Raw genomic sequence first — 15,820 nt, forward strand, 5'->3', positions numbered from 1 at the left:
TTCCAATTCAAGACTAGAGATGTTTACTTATCATCATTCTCACATCTCTATGTCCTTTCACCCATACTCAAAATTCCAGTTTTCAACATCACCAACAAAATTACTCATTTATTTTGCAATACATACACCTACAATCTCAAAAGAATAACATCAATATTATTAATACAATAGTATTACTGAAAACAGTATAAGGTTTTCTTTTGTTCTTAGGGTAAATTCCATTAGGGATGTACAGCCAAATAACTGTGTTTTAAAGTCACTTGGAATTCTTCCTCTTGATGTGGTTATACTACCAATGGAGTGCAAAGTTAGGCTCATTTAATTTTACTTTTAATTAGGAATTCTCTTATTTAAAAATTCTTTGTAATTATGCAAAATATTTATTTGGTTCCAAAGTCAAACAACAACAACAAAAAAAACCAATGTAGATTCAAGGAAATCTAGCTTCATTCTGTGCCTTTTCTATCCTATTTCTGTCTTCCTTCCATGGGACACCATTTACATTTTTTTTTTCAAATTTAGTCTTTCATTTTAAAATATCTGTTTCTCTCTACATATAATTCCCCTCCCCACAAGTTGCTATTTTAAAGAGATAAAGAGTAACCTAAGACATAATATTTTTCTACTGTTCTTTTTTTTATTTGCTATATCCTGGAGATTACTCCATATAAGTTTATAGAGATGGTCCTCATTCATTTTGACAGCTTCAGAAGTCTCCATTGTGTGGATGTTCACACACAATGAGCAGCCACATGGGACTTTTTATTCAATCAACCCCCTACTACTGGGCGTTTGGATTGTTTTAGTTTACTATTACAAATCAGGCTATAATCAACAGCCTTATTCACAGGTATTTTTGTCAGGTAATTTTTTTTGCCATTGTATTTACAGGAAAGATTCCTAAAAGCAGGATTGCTGGCTGGATGGGTAAATGAATGTATAATTTTGCTAGATATTGTCAATTCTCTCTCCATAGAGATTATTCCATTTTGCATTTCTACCAGCAGTGTATGACACTGCCAGTTTTCCCATGGTCTCACCAAGGGTATCCTATCCTTTCAAACTTCTAAATTTTTGCCAATGATATGGGCAGGAAATATCTCAGTGTAATTTTGTTCTTTTTTTTAGCTTTTTGAGGTAGAAGCACAGATCACTACGTTTCAGTCATTTTTTTTTAAACTAACATACCCATTTAGGGCTATAAACTTCCCTCAAGCATTGCTTTAGTTGCATCCCATAAGTTTTGATATGCCAAATCTTTCCTGTCATTCATTTCAAAATATTTTCTAATTTTGCTTTCTTCACTGAACACTGAGTCATTCAGAGGTGTAGTATAATCTCATCAAAATCATTGGGAATTTTCTATCCTTTTTTTTCTTATTTTTTTTCTAGGTTAATTCCACCATCGTCAGAAAGTAAACTCTAAATTGCTTCAGTGGTTTAATATTTAATTGAGGTTTAATTTATGATTCAGCTTATGATCAATACAGTAAATGTTCCATATGCATTTTAAAAATAAGAATATCCTCACAGTTGAATGTGGCATTATATAAATATCAGTTATGTCAAGTTTATTAGTAAGATCTTCTATATCTTAATTTTTTGTCTGCTTAGTTCTATCACCTATTAAGAGGTATGTTAAAGTCTATTTTGGTTGTGGATTCATCTATTTCTCCTTTTACATGTCAATGTTTAATGCTTGTCTATATAATGTGAAACTATGGCATTGGTTCCATATAGATTTACAACTTTCAATATCCTGGTGGACTGACCACTTTATCATTATGAATTGTCTTTATCTGTAGTAATGCTTCTTGCCTTAAATTCCACATTGTCTGTTATTAGTATAGTTACACCAGGTTCTTTTGATTAATGTTTGTATGATATATCTTTTTTCCATCAGTTTAATTTCGACTGTTTTGTATCTTATATTAAGATGTGCTACTTTAAACAGCACATAATTGGGTTCAAGATTTTAACCTAGTCTGATAATGTTAGCACTCTAATTGGGGTACCTAGTCCTTTTATATTTATTGTGATTACTGATATATTGGGTTTATCACTATCATCTTACCATTTGTATTCTATTTCACCCACCTGTTTTATAATCCTTTGTCTTCCTTGCCTCCTTTATGAATTAATCAAATGTTTTTTATTATTCCATTTTCCCTTAATTATACTTTAACTGTTCTTTTAGTGGTTAGCCTAAAAGTATAACATGCATCTTTGAATTATTACAGACAAAAAATATAAATTATTACTTTAATTTTATTACTTTCCTGAAATGTTAAAGCCTAACACTTTGTCTATGTGTATTCCTGGGAAATTAATCTCATGTTAACTTTTCAGCTAAGTTGCCCTGGAAACATAATAAAGGTAGAATGTCACCCACATTACTAGGCAACATTGTTTATGGTAAAGATGATCTGACTGTAAACTGCTAGTGGACTGTGATGATCTGGTAGGAAGCCACAGCTCTGAGCTTTCCCCAGTGTGATGTTTCTTGTCCCTTGTTGGAACTCCTGGGCTCTAGGTCCATAGGACTGGTAAAGAGGCACTGGTTCTTACATGGAACTTGAGACTTCCAGGCCAGGGTGGTTCCCACACTCATCCATGTGGTCTTGAGCCCTTATCCCTGAGCTATCAACTGGGTGGTTGGAGCAGAGAACAGTCCCCAAGACTGCTGCCAGAGAGCTATGGGGACTCCTGGAGAAATACATGAAAAGCTTCCCTGCTGGCCTGCTGTATGTCCTGTTCTATATCCTCCTCAGTGAAGGCAAGAAAGGTGCCCTACTGAGGTGTGCAAGTATGAAATATCTATCGAGCTGGTCTTAAAACCACAAACAGTGGGCACTGCAGAGCAGCAGTAGCAATGAAACAGACTTTCATATCCTTGGTTCAATATGGCCAAGGCACCAGGACACAAAGGGAATGGAGAGGAAGATGCTGATTAGACTGAAGCCTCAGTGGGGGCCAACTTTCCCACAGTCTGATGGCAGAAGCTCGACACTGTGTGACAGGGGATAAAGCTTCCCCTTGTAGGAATGGATGAAAGCTGGAGACAAACTTATGCCGAGAGAAAATGCCCCACTGTCCATGAAATAGAGCTGACCAGAAACCTAGTTACAAATGGGCTGACTGGCAAGAATGATATTGCCTTGGTGTAGTTGATGCATTTGAGCCAAAGTAGGCACTGATGCCTGACAGGGGGCAGGGAGGAGACAAGCACATGAGCTTAAGACTCCATGTTTGTAACTAGGTCTGGATCAGAAAAGGAGGCGGAGCAGCTTGGTTCTGACCCAAGTTGGGTTGGCTGTAGGTCTAACCAGCACAAAGTAGTGCCCACAAGCCACCACCTGAAGACCTGGGGAGACAAAAATGGGAGAACTATTTCTGCACTAGCCCACAAGGTCACACAGGACAACATGGCAACCTGGCATACAAACCGGCTGCGGGGTCAATGGTGGCAGCATGGTGTCCATCTGGGGCCAGAGGTGAGACCTCTGCAGAGGCTACCACGTGTGGAGAGTAACCTCAGCTGCAACCTGGGCAGCTTACTGAGGGTTCTGATAGTGCATAATGATTTAACCCTAAAATGGAGCCTGACCAATGTCATCTGCTGACACTTACTGATAATTATGGTAATGCAAACTAAAAACTCCCTAAAGAGACAACTACAGATGGGCTCTTCAAGAAATAATAAAGGATAACGACTGAGTATTTTAAAAGTTGGAGCAGAGAGGATATGGAGATCCTTGTTCTTTTCTGAAAGGTAAATGGGAAAGGGGTGCTTCTGCTTTGTTATCACTGCCATTTTCTAAGTGTGGTCCTCAGATCAGAAGCATCACTCAGTATCAGCTGTGAACTTACTAGAAATGCAAATTCTCAAGCCCGGCCCTAGACCTACTAAATCTGTAAGTCCTGTCATAGAAGCCTAGCAATCTGTTTTAACAAGTCCTCCAGGTGATTGTGGTGTACCCTAAAGTCTGAGAACTACTGTACTAAAGTTAATAACTCAAGGTCATGGAGGTCAGTCTGTGAGCCTACAATGGAAACTGATGTTGGATTACCTTCTAGCCCTATTTCCCTGAAGACCTAATAAAGGGGGAATGTTAGCTGTCACTAGGCAAGACAACTTACAGTAAAAATGGCCTTGGATGGTAAACTGTATCTGGACTGATAAGACTGGGAAAAAACTATAAACACCAGGTAGGAAGCTTGGAGCCTCTAAGTGCCATGGTTCTTGTAGCTAGCCGTGTCCCTTTCTAGCACTCTATGCCCATGTGGCTATTACAAAAGATACTGGTTCTCATATGGAACTTGGAGCATCTAAGCCAGGGTAGTTCCCACACTTAATCATTTGATTTGTTCCCGAGCATGTGAACAGGCACTTGGCAGGAAAGAAGGGTGGGCAGAAAATGGTCCCTGGCCTAAGTGAGTGCTCATTCTGGAGGTATATGACTGATGCTGCTGTGGTGTCCTAGCCCCTTATCCTTCTGGGTGAAGCCCACTCTAAGTGAGGCCAATTACATGAGTGTGAAATGTCTAATTGGACCTGAGACCATCTACAGTGATCAGTGCAATTCCTTTCTGCCTTTTGTGTTGCTGTTGTCATGACCTGTAACCTCAGAAGACACTACTTATTATTTTGTACTGTCATACTCATTTACATATACTCTAATATTTTCTCTTTCTGTTGCTCTTCACTCTTTCTTGTATTTCTGAGTTTCTACCTGGAATAGTTTTCCTTCTGCCTGAAAAAATCCCTTTAGTCATTTTTAATGCAAGTCTGTTGATAACATATATCTTTCAGTTTCTTGTGGTCTAAAACCGTTATCTAAACTTCATTTAAAAAAAATCAAGGTATAATTTAAATAGAGAAACGCTCAGACCTTAGGTATAACATTCCGTTTTGACTATTGCTTAAAGACACAGAAAACTCCCAACACTCCAGAAAGTCCTTTCAAGTTGCTTCCCAGTCAACCGCTTCCCCCCACAAAGCAATCACTGTTCTGATTTCTAACACCATAGGTTAGTTTTGCCTGTTCTAGAATTTCATATAGTTGAGATCATGCACTATACACTTTTTTTGTGTCCAACGACTTTTATTAGCAATAATATTTTTGAGATTCATCAATATGGATATAGGGTCCTTCTTGCAGAATAGTATCCAGTGTATAAATATAACACTGTTTATCCCTTCTTCTACTGATGGGCATCTTACTGTTTCCAGATTTTTGGATGTTACGAATAAATCTGCTGTGAACATTTTTTAACAAGTATTTTGTGGACATAGTTTTCATGTCTCTTTGATAAATACCTAGCAGTAAAATTACTGGGTCATATATGCTTAACTTTTTAATAGACTACCAGACTGTCTTCCAAAATGACTGTACCATTTTATACTCTCACCAGCAATGTATCAGAGTTCTGGTTTCTCCATATCATCTTGAACATCTGTATCATCAATCTTTTTCATTTTAGCCCTTCTAACTCTCATAATATTTCTTGCTTCAAAGTTTTTTTTTTAAAAAGAGTGTAGCCATATCTGCCTTTTTTATTGTTTGCATGGTATATTATTTTCCATCTTTGTACTTTCAACCCTTCTGTATCCTAATATTTGAAGAATTTCTCTTATAAGCAGCATATAGTTGGATTTTTAAAAAATCCATTCTATACAAAATGCTTAAATTATAAATCTTTTTTGTAGTTAACTACTGATATACTTTATTTACTATTTTACTATTTGTGTTCTATTTTTATGTGACTCTACCTTTCTCGATTTTCTTTGGATTAATCAAATGTTTCACGTTACTCCATTTTCTTTCCACTGAATTATATTGTAAAACCATTTTTAGTAGTTAGCCTAGAGCTTAAAACATACATTCTTACTTATTACAGTCCAATGCAAATTATTTCTTTTACTACTTGGCTGATACCAATTAAACCTTAGAACTTTTAAACTCCATTTATTTCCCTCCCATCGTTTATGTTACTGTTACCATGAATTTTAGTTATATATAAAGGTGAAGCTCCTCAGGGCAGTACAGTTATCATTTTGTACAATTACTCTTCATTTATATTTTCTTTCCAGTGTTCTTCTTTCCCTCTGGCATGTCCATATTTCTAGCTGGGATTGTTTTTCTGAAGAACTCCCTTTAATTTTTATTTCAGTGCAGGCCTACTGATGCCTAAGTCTCTGAATTTTTTTTTTTTTTTTTTGTGGTACACGGGCCTCTCACTATTGGGGCCTCTCCCGTCGCGGAGTACAGGCTCCGGACGTGCAGGCTCAGCGGCCATGGCTCATGGGCCCAGCCGCTCCGCGGCATGTGGGACCTTCCCGGACCGGGGCACAAACCCGTGTCCCCTGCATCGGCAGGCGGACTCTCAACCACTGCGCCACCAGGGAAGCCCTAAGTCTCTGAATTTTATTGGTTTAAAAACATCTTTACTTCACCTTAATTTCTGAACAGTATTTTTGCTGTATAGAATTTTAGGCTTGCAGTTTTCTTCTTTAGTACTTTAAAGATATCATTACATTGGCTTCTAGTTTCCATCATTTCCACTGAGAAGCTGTCAGTTTTATTGTTGCTCCTTTTAAAGGCACCGCGGTAGATAAAAGATAGGCCGTGGTCTTTGCACTGCCAGCAGGCGGAGGATACTTCCCCTGTCCTGGGACTTTGCTTTGACAGATAGAAGGGGTGAAAGTGGTGCTGTTCCACCTCTGTGCATGGACTCTAAGCTTCTGCTTTCACCCTCTTGGAGCCCTGAGCCACCAGGTAAAAAGGTCCAGCTTCTCTGCTAGAGAGAATACTTGGAGAGAGACGATATCCAACTGTGTCCCAGCTATTCCAATTGCTCCAGCCTTCTTTGGCGGCCAGCCCCACTTAGGTCTCCACATGTCTATAGTTGCATGAATGATTCCAAGTCAGATCAGAAGACGGTCCAGCTCAGGTTGTAGAATCTTGAGCAAATAATAGTTTTGTTTTAAGCCAGTAAATCCTGGCATGATTTATTAGGCAAAAAGATAACTGGAAATAGTATTTGGCATCAGGAATGGAGTGTGGCCGCAACAGAAACTTAAAGCATGTGACATAAGTCTGGGGAACGGGTTGAGGACACTTGACGAAGGAGCAGCAACGAGACCATTAATGAAGGTTGGAAGAGCACTGGGGATACTGCTACTGGACCCTGGAGAAGCGGCATTATAATCTATTGGCAAAACAAATAGTGAGGCTGTATCTTGGAATATAGGAAAATACCTAACAAAGCTGTGGGTCTGGCCAGGAAGACCTCTAGGAAGAGCGCTAAAAGTGACAAATGGTTTTTAAAAAATCACCTATAATTTTTTTAGGTATTGAAAGAGAGAGGAGACCTAAACAAGGAACTATGCAGTTTTCAAGCAGAATTTAGAGAAAATGCTTCCAACCTGGGACTTGCAGGGTTAGAAAATGAAACTTTCTCAATTGTCAGCTTCTCTAGTCAGCACAAGATTTTGACAAAAAGTCAAATCCAGGTGCTACCAGTAAAACTATGGCCTCAGGATTAAGATCAAATCAAAAGCACGGCAGTAAGACACTTTGTTACTATCACCTCAGAAAGATCTGAGTCTAGATTTAAGCCTCAGAGACTCTCCGTTAGACCAAAGGTGTCTAAGAATCTTAAAGGTATTGCCCTGGACTCATGTTCAAAGGAGACAGGGGCCTTCTTGAAGAGATCTGTGGGTGTGGTTTTTGTCTGATGGGACGGCTTATAATTTGAAAGTCCACAAAGCTTTTCTAAGAAGTTGTGCCAAGGATAGAGACAGGCAGCAAGCTGAGTAAGCTATTCAGTTACAAATACAGGACACTCCTAAGGAAAAGGAAAGACAGCTCAGAGAGAAGAGCTGAAAGCTGAGAAACAGATTAGGAAACCAACCCCAAGGAACCAAAACAGGCCCTGTTCAAGGAATATATCCTTGGGCTTCTCTGGTGGCGCAGTGGTTAAGAATCTGCCTGCCAATGCAGGGGACACAGGTTAGAGCCCTGGTCTGGGAAGATCCCACATGCCGCGCAGCAACTAAGCCCGTGTGCCATAACTACTGAGCCTGCGCTCTAGAGCCCGCGAGTCACAACTACTGAAGCCTGCGTGCCTAGAGCCCGTGCTCTGCAACAAGAGAAGCCACCGCAGTGAGAAGCCCGCGCACCGCAATGAAGAGTAGCCCCCGCTTGCTGCAACTAGAGAAAACCTCTCACAGCAACGAAGACCCAGGGCAGCAATAAATAAATTAATTAATTAATTAAAAAGGAATATATCCTACCCTGGAATTGGGGGAACCGGTGACACGTGGCCAGATGAATTTCAGAATTCCCATGGAATAGTGATTGCTGAGCGCCTTCCACTTCCTCTCTTTTAAACTGATGCGATTATCCTATCCCTACCTACTAGAAGTGGAGTCGACCCTTTTAACCACTGTTTTATGTTACCTCGTCAATATCATTATAATAAGAAAGCGGAGAGATTCTTAACCATAAAATAATTGAATTAAAATTTAAAAACTTCCTCTTCACACATATCACACAGAGGCAGGTGAACAGTCTTAGAGACTCTCAATTGTATTTTCTGTATGAAAATATAGTTTTGCAAATATTTTTCATGATTTCAAAGAAAAAAAGATATTTCAAGATGTGATTCCCACCCACCATCCAAAATACCAAATATTCTTTATCACCGAAAAAGGAACACCTGACTTATTTCCCATACCTAGATTCCATAGTTCACAGTGCATCACCTGAATATATCCACGCTGGACTAAAAAAGAGAAAACTGACCATGTAAAGTTTAAGCACAGAAGGTCAACAAAGCAGCAAAAAAGAATACTAACCAATTGATGGAAAAAGTAATGGAAAAGTGATTGAAACATTTCACGTCATCCCTTCGGTACCAAGTATTAAGTAACTAACAGAACAGGTCAGAGCCACATAGTGGCAAACAATCGGGAAAAGTCAGAAAGTGGGCAATAGTTTAGAGCTTTCCTACAGAGTGACTTACCTTTTCCAAAACTTTGGCAATTCGGGTGCCAATTTGTTCAAGTGACTGTTGTGGATATTGGTCTTTGCCAAGATTTTGCAATACCTGGTACAGGGAAAAAGATGGTAGATTAGAGGAATGAAAATGAGGTGAGGTCTGGTGACACTGCTGACGCTGAGTTGGGCACTGTACCACAGGTGCAGACTGCTTCTCTGGGGTACCTGCTGTGGTCCTGTTGGTAAAGCATTTTGTGGAAGATACACTGAAGGCCATTTTACCATCCCCTCAGCCTTCTCTCACTTAACAAAAATTACGGACATGTAAAACACATTCATTATAGTACTACAGAATATAGAGTAAATAAAATAAAAAGCACTTGTAATCCTGTCACCCAGACACAACCACTGTTGATATCGCTTATGTATCTTTCAGATATTTTTCTATGTACACATATATTATTTCTCTCACAGACTGTATACCATGGGATCACATTGTAAACTATTACCTACATTTTCACATAATATATTCTAAAAGTTTCTTCATGCCAATACAAATATTTCTACTACATCTTTCTTAATGGCTCTTATTGTATACTATCTCACATCTATACCAAAACTTATTTAACAAATCCTCTACTTATTTAACATGCCTCTACTGTGGCATGTTTTCCAATCATTCTTCTACGTATATGCTGGGTCTGTCCTCTTTCCCTTCCTTCTTAAGACTGTCAATAGGAGGATTAACTGCCCCAAATATTTCTCACGAAGAGCCTCTGTCTGATGGCAAGCGGAATGCTCCCCACCTCAAGGAATAAATCAGAATTAAAATTTCCTGGTCATAAAAAGAAGCATAAGCTCAGTCACAGGGCCTGAAAGAAATTAGGCTTGGCCTAAGCCACCTAGATGACAGCCATCTGAAAATAGGCAAAAAAATATGGCCTGGCTGCTTGTGCTTTCTGCTAGCAGTTGCATCATGACTGTGGGGCTAAAAACTACAGAGAGGCTGAATAAAGCCAAGCACTCACCTCTGTTAACTGGCTCTCGCCCGTGTAATGTAGGCTGGCTCGGTTGGAAACCCCCTGCAAGTGGTCCAGGGTGTGCATGCTCGTGGGGAGATTGCCATTGCAAACAGGTTCCATCGCTGGCTGCTGTATTGGAGTGGCAAAGTCTATGTGTTCTGTGATGCTGAAAAATGGAGAGGACCACCTTAGCCATGGAAAAATTGAGTGGGTGGGGAGAAAGAGTATTAATAATCAGCTGACCATAACTTCAACATATTATTAGAAGTGTCTGGAACCACAGAATCTCACAATGGAAGAGACTTCAGAAGTTATTTAGTCTGAGCTCTCATTTTACAGGTACAAGGACTCCAGTGCCTGGTAATGACCATCTGTTGAATGTATGAATAGATATCGTACCCTGGGTCAAAGCAGCAGTGTTGGGATCTGAGCCTTGAACTCAGTATTTTCTCAGTCTCCTCAAGCTGCCTCCTTTCTATGCACCGTGACGTCTGATTTCCTTACTGCTGCTGGGCCACTTTTTCTCACTGGGGAGGTTTTAAACCAGGTGGGTTTTCTTCTAGGACTTCTTCTTCCAGGGTACAGATAGTGATAAATACCCACAGGTGGTTCCTATCTTTTACTTTCCCTCTATGCACAGAAGTACACTTGTCCCCACAGAAAAAGTTACCTAAAGTTTAGACAGTAAATATTATACAGATCCAGCTATTCACTGTATCTATGTATAAGATACAAGTACTTCCCTTCATGGTTCCAAAGGGGTCATTTTCCTGCTATAGACAGGCTAAACGTTATACCCTATCATATATATATATATCATATATACTGATGTGGCAAATTGGCACTGCCAAATTTTGTTATAGCTACTTAAAAAGTTGAACACATATTATGCAAACATTCATTCATTCACTATTTATTCACAGCCTATTACATGTCAGATATCAGGGTTATAATAATTAACAAAACATACCCAGTTCCCACAGTTATGATGCTCATAGTCCTGTGATAGTTGCTTATTACAGAAGTGATGAATTGTAAAAGATAAAAACACAGTGCGATGTCAGTTTACTACAGGAGGGTGTATATTTCCTCCATGCTGATGGAGGAAGGAGGTGGTTAATGAAGGACTTCCTGCGGAAGAGATTTATGTGGAGACCAGAAGGAGGAGTATGAATTAACCAGGAAGGGAGAAGGTGCTGAGAACACCGGCACAGGCAAAGGAGATACTACATGTGAAGGGAGGGAGGGGGGAGGGCAGAGCTGAAGATGGAAAGACACGCAGGGAGCAAATCATGAAGGGCTCTGTGGGCCACTGTGAACAGCGATATTTATAAGTTATTAGAGTATTTTAAGAATTATTTGACTTATATTTGAGGAATAATGCTGAGTACTGTGGACAGAATGGACTGAAGGGATGCAAGAATGAATAAACCAAAAGGACCAGCTAGGAGGCTACTGAATGAATCTAAGTGGAGATGACGGTACTCTGGTTTAAGGAGGCTGCAATGGGGATGAAGAAAAGCAGGTGGTTTTGAAAAATATTCAGAAGTTCTGGGAGTAGAGCAGTCTGACTAGGAGTGACTGTAAAATAAGAAGGTTTAGTGGTGAATCTTGGGGAACTCCAATGCTTAAAAGGTAGAAAAGGGGCCAAAAAAAGAGACTGAGCATCCAAGGAGGAAAAAGCAGCTATAAGACAGGCAACCTTGCTTGCCTGTGTCCCGGTAGGTGCTTGTAAATCTGGATTTGCTCTGGCTCCCTTTGTAAGCACACCATGTCAGGGAGGTTTTGTGCTTTGATTGAGAGAGATCCAGTCTTTAATTCAAACTAAGTAAGTTAGCTGTGACTTCTAGATAGCTTAGAAAGTATGGGTGAAGGCACTGAGAAGGGGGCACATCGACTGTTTCAGTACAATGGGCTGAGTCCAACTGTGATATCCTCTGAACCACCAACCCTAGAGAGGACGACTCTTCTAGTAGCTCTTGACAAAGAAGGGCAGCCATGAGGTCAGCGGGGGCCCAGTGGGATCACTGGTCACAAATGCCATGAAGGAGGGAGAGGTTTAAGATACTCACTCAATATTTTTTGAAGAAACTGCAAGCCAGGTACTCACGATGGCCGTCAGCTCTACCCAGCGGAGTTTGAGGCACTCGTCCGGGCTGGGCCATCCCAGACTCTGGTAGTCACGCTTTTTTCCTGGAAGGAAAGTATGTCATCAATCGACACGACTGCAGAGGAACAGAATGTATAGTGTCTTATGCCCTGGTGACTACTTCATACAGATTGGTGTATTAGAGGTGCCAGTCACTCTTCTAGTCTAGAATTTCTACCACCTAGAGAACTAACTAAAATCTTGTCATTCACAGCTATGGGAATAACAATCATCTTTGAGTAAAGCCTTGTTTTCAAAGACAGATGATGAAGTAAAAATAAATGTGCCCTTCACTGGATTTAAGACTGACATAAGGGTCAAAATACTGTTCAATGTTAGCATTTTACCAAACTTAATTTTTACCTTTCTATTACTTTCTATTCAAAATCAATACATTTTGATTTTATAGAGACAACTCTAAGTCAGGAGAAACATATATCTCTAAAGCAGCGTTTCTTAAGCTGGTACTACTGACATTGTGAGAGCTGTCCTGTGCACTGGAGGATGTTTGGCAGCATCCCTGGCCTCTACCCAACAGATGTCAGCAGCACCCTCCCTGACATATGACAACCCAAAATGCCTCCAGATACTGTCAAATGTTCCCTGGGAGGGCGACGTCACTCCTGGTAGAGAACCCCTGCTGTAAAGAAAAGCAGTAGGTTAGAGAATAATGATGATAATGAAAGGTTATCATTTATTTCCAGAGCACTTACCATTGTTCAGGTCCTGTGCTAAGGGCTTTATATCTGTAACCTCATGAGGCAGATTTTAATCCTCTTTTCTCAGATGAAAAAACAGAGGCTCAGAGAAATCAAGTGACTTGCCCAGGGTCACCTGCCTACTAGGTGGCAGAAATGGGATTCAGATCCAGGTCTGTTTGACTCTAACGTGCACATTCCCAGTCATGCTATTTAAGGCTTTACTGGGCTTTGAAAGCTCTGTTTATGGTACCCTTCAAAGGTACTACCTTTTGGGTGTAGGCCCTTTACTTAAATCAAGTCCCCAAGAAAAGAGCAGAATTAAGTCCTATCTAGGAAGGATTCTTCTGTAGAAATTCGACTGGAATGGACAGGAAGGAGAACTTTGGTTCTGTATAGCTCTTTTTATACTGTAGGAATTTACCAATGATAGAAAACTGTTTAAGACACAGGCAGGGCTTTAGATTTAGATTTTAATAGAATAGAAAAAAACAGTTTGGAAGAGTTTCAAATGAACCCTGTTTAAATGAATAAGTTAAAGAGTTGAACCATAGGTTTCACACTAAGGATTATTTTTCTTTTATGTTTAAGAAATTCACTTGAAAAATGTTTATTGAGCATCTGTTATAAGAGACTGGGAACTGTGTTAAGACACTAGGGATACAGAGAGGAATAATAAAAGGGCCTGCCCTTGAGCTCACAGTCTACTGAGGAAGGTAAACAAACAAATTATTAGAACACAATAGGGTTAAGTGCTAGAGTGAAGGTACAGAACAGCTGCATAGAGGAGACAGCAACTAATGCTGCCTGAAGGTACCAAGGAAGAGATGGCATTGGAGTTTGAAGTGTAAAGATGAGTGACATTTTAGCACCGTTGAGTGGCAGAAGGGCATTCCAGGCAGAGGGAACAGCATGTGCAAAGACAAGGAGGTAAAACAAGAGCAGGGTTGGTTCAGAGAATGGTACTGAAGGGGAGAGAAAGGCTGGGCTGTAAACAGTCTTGTGTACCACACTAGAAAGTTTGGCCTTTATGCTGCAGGCACTGGGGAGTCTTTGAGCGTACCACTCTCCACCTTGTTCACAAGGATATCATAAGACACTCTGTTAAATGCTTTGCTTTAATCTAGTTACATTATGTCTATGACACTTTCCTGGCCTTCCAGTCTACTAGCCCTCACCAAAGTAGGAAATGAAATTAGTTATGCATTATTAATTTTATTAATTCTTAGAAAATCTACAATGGCCCTTAATGATCCCTACTCTTCCCCCATGGGCTCACAAAGTACTGGTTTAATAATTTGCTTTAGAACTTTGTCAGAATTTATCACAAACTCCTTATCACTTGGTAGTGGACAGAATCCATACTTATTTGAAAATTGGGATACTGAACCTCTCCAGTCTTCTCTTGCTTCAGAACTTTTCACTTTAGTGACAGTGACGCTTTAGTTCCATGATCTCATTTGCAAGTATATTCAGTGCCCTACACAGGCCCACCTCCTTGAATCCATTTAAAATTGTCTACGTGCTCTCCTATCATCTCAATCACCCTGAGCTTTAATTTTCACTTTTACAAGAAATTTTTAGTTTTTGTTTGTTAAAGTAATATAGGCTTATTATAAAATATTTAGAAAACGGAAAAGAATGTAGAAGAAAACAGAAAATCACCTGCAGCCCTATGAGCACCCAGAGATGATAATTTATGACATTTTAGAGTATTCTCTCCTACACTCGTTTCTATGTGCTTGTTTATTTTAGCATATTTCATCAAATCTAAGATGTCATCAACTGTAAGGTACACATTATTTTACATGATTTAAGAAAGAAAAATGTTGCCAATTATTAGTTAAGATACTATCAATTGTAAGATGATCTCAATTTCAGAGATACTGAAATGTGAAAAAAAAAGTAGTCAAAATATAGTATATTTACTGTTTTACAAAAATTGAAGTATTCTCTATATATGCTATTCTATAAACTGCGTTTGTTCACCTACTAAAGTATAAACATCTTGGCTGCACAGTCATGGCAAGAACGTGCTGTCATTTATTTAGGCAACTATCATCATTTAGGTATTTTTCAAATTTTTATTATGATAAGCAGCACGATGATCAATCTCTGTACTTCTATCTTTCACACTTGTAAGATAATTTATTTAGGGTAAGTTACTAGAAGTAGAACTGCTGGCATTTAAAAAAATTTTCTGATACATCTAGTCAAACTATCCCAAAATTCACTTTATTAACTCTCACTGTGTATTACACAAATAATTTGACAAGCAAAACTGGCAGATCACATTTTATGTTTGCACTCCCTTGACTGCTAGTGAGGCTGAACATTTTATCACGTTTAGTGGCTGTGTGTGTGTGTGTGTGAGTGTGTGTGTGAGTGTGTGTATGTGGTGAATTGCCTATGTACTCTGTACATATTTTATTGAAATGCTGTATTTTTTTCTATCAATTTGTAGGTGTTCTTTAAATGATGTTGATATCCTTTGCTTATCATATATTCTGTAAATATATATAAACATTCTGCAAAAATACTGTTTCAGTCCTTTGTCTTTCTATTTTGTAGTGTTTTCTGATGCCAGAATTATTTTATTTTTCTTCTTCTCTCTGCTTTAGAAAGTCCTTTTTCACCTTAAAAGTATATAAATATCCATTTGCATTTTCCTCTTTTTATGTTTTTATTACATTTACTACTTAATCCATTGGAAGTTTCATTGCTATAATCATGTTTTATAGTTTGAGTATCTTTTTCCTTGCTACTGCAGACGGACCTACTAGAGGAAGTGTTGCTTTCTTTCCATAACATGTTAGCACATGCTCTTTTTCTTAAACAGTAAAGCTACTTCATACTTTCAACTCTAGTCATGACAAAGTATCCTTTTTGGTGTCCTTAGTACTTTTCTCAAATCACAGATCATTCTGGGATTTAGCCAAGTTGACC

At 39.1% G+C, this 15,820-nt stretch overlaps 1 protein-coding gene across 3 annotated transcripts in view; it reads right to left on the minus strand.

Annotated features, from left to right (window-relative positions):
- The window catches only part of TTC17 (tetratricopeptide repeat domain 17), a 146,664-nt gene that overhangs the window by 27,298 nt on the left and 103,546 nt on the right, over positions 1–15,820 (minus strand). For all 3 annotated transcript variants that reach the window (XM_024749051.1, XM_024749052.1, XM_024749050.1), the window contains 3 exons: positions 12,100–12,220; positions 10,034–10,193; positions 9,031–9,114 (listed from right to left, as the gene is read on the minus strand). In XM_024749051.1, the coding sequence (XP_024604819.1) occupies positions 9,031–9,114; positions 10,034–10,193; positions 12,100–12,220 (365 nt within the window). The remainder of the gene's footprint in view (positions 1–9,030; positions 9,115–10,033; positions 10,194–12,099; positions 12,221–15,820) is intronic.

Source organism: Neophocaena asiaeorientalis, unplaced genomic scaffold (assembly GCF_003031525.2).
Source record: "Neophocaena asiaeorientalis asiaeorientalis breed wild unplaced genomic scaffold, Neophocaena_asiaeorientalis_V1.1 scaffold43, whole genome shotgun sequence".
Lineage (NCBI taxonomy): Eukaryota > Metazoa > Chordata > Mammalia > Artiodactyla > Phocoenidae > Neophocaena > Neophocaena asiaeorientalis.